Genomic DNA, 841 nt, shown 5'->3' with positions numbered 1-841 from the left:
TTTTTTCCGAACGACACAAAATGTCCTATCCTAAGTAGTAAGACCTAGTAGGTAAGTAATGTAGGTACGAGTAATTTAAATAAGAGAGTTCATACTACAAGCGACACGATTTTTTCCGAACGACAAGGGGGATCGGACCTCAATATGAAATTTTCCAAGCATGTATTTTTTATTGCTATTACTTACCTCAGGAGAAATATAGTTGGGAGTTCCACACATTGTCATATGTTTATCATCAGGGGTACTCAACTGAGCGGCCAATCCAAAATCAGCAATTTTCTGCAACAAAACAAACGCCAATCAGCATTACTGTCTCGGTATTTCTCGAGATTGCAAGAGATTAAGTACACTAGTCTTTATGATACCTCATACCATTTAAAAGTTACAGTGCTTCATTCCATTTGGACTTACTAGTCCTAACAACCCCAAGAGATGGGAATTTAGACCTTTCGGAGAAAACTAGCTCTCTTGTAAAAAAAAAAAAAGATGTCATGTGAGAGTAAACTTTCCCACTGCGAGAGTATATCAAGCTTCATGCCACCTTGTCTCTATTACAGAGATTTTATCCAGCTCCTCAATAAATGACTGTCCAGTGTCCATTCCAGTTTACTTACCACTTGCATGTCTTCAGTGAGTAGTAGATTGTCTGGTTTGATGTCACGATGAACGATATTCTGAGATTGAAGATACAACAGTCCATGAACTATCTGCTCTAGAAGATCTCGGGCTAGAAAATAAGAATAAAGCAATTAAGGACCTGTAAGTAGATGTAGTTTATAACTTCAATAACTTGATATCTTGATGTATGAATTATTTACCAGTACAAAGAATTGAACACAGA

At 36.9% G+C, this 841-nt stretch overlaps 1 protein-coding gene across 1 annotated transcript; it reads right to left on the bottom strand.

Moving 5' to 3' along the window:
• Positions 1-186: 186 nt before the first annotated feature.
• Positions 187-727, bottom strand: LOC108254225 (serine/threonine-protein kinase PLK4-like; the record flags this gene model as incomplete). The annotated part of the gene is made up of 2 exons (XM_017449227.1): positions 187-279; positions 615-727. Coding segments are annotated over 2 exons (206 nt in total), but the record flags the coding sequence as incomplete, so codon positions are not given.
• Positions 728-841: the final 114 nt, after the last annotated feature.

Source organism: Diaphorina citri, unplaced genomic scaffold, assembly GCF_000475195.1.
Source record: "Diaphorina citri unplaced genomic scaffold, Diaci psyllid genome assembly version 1.1 scaffold22514, whole genome shotgun sequence".
NCBI lineage: Eukaryota > Metazoa > Arthropoda > Insecta > Hemiptera > Psyllidae > Diaphorina > Diaphorina citri.
The sequence above is the reverse complement of the archived record's forward strand: the minus strand, read 5'-3'. Positions and strand labels throughout refer to the sequence as shown.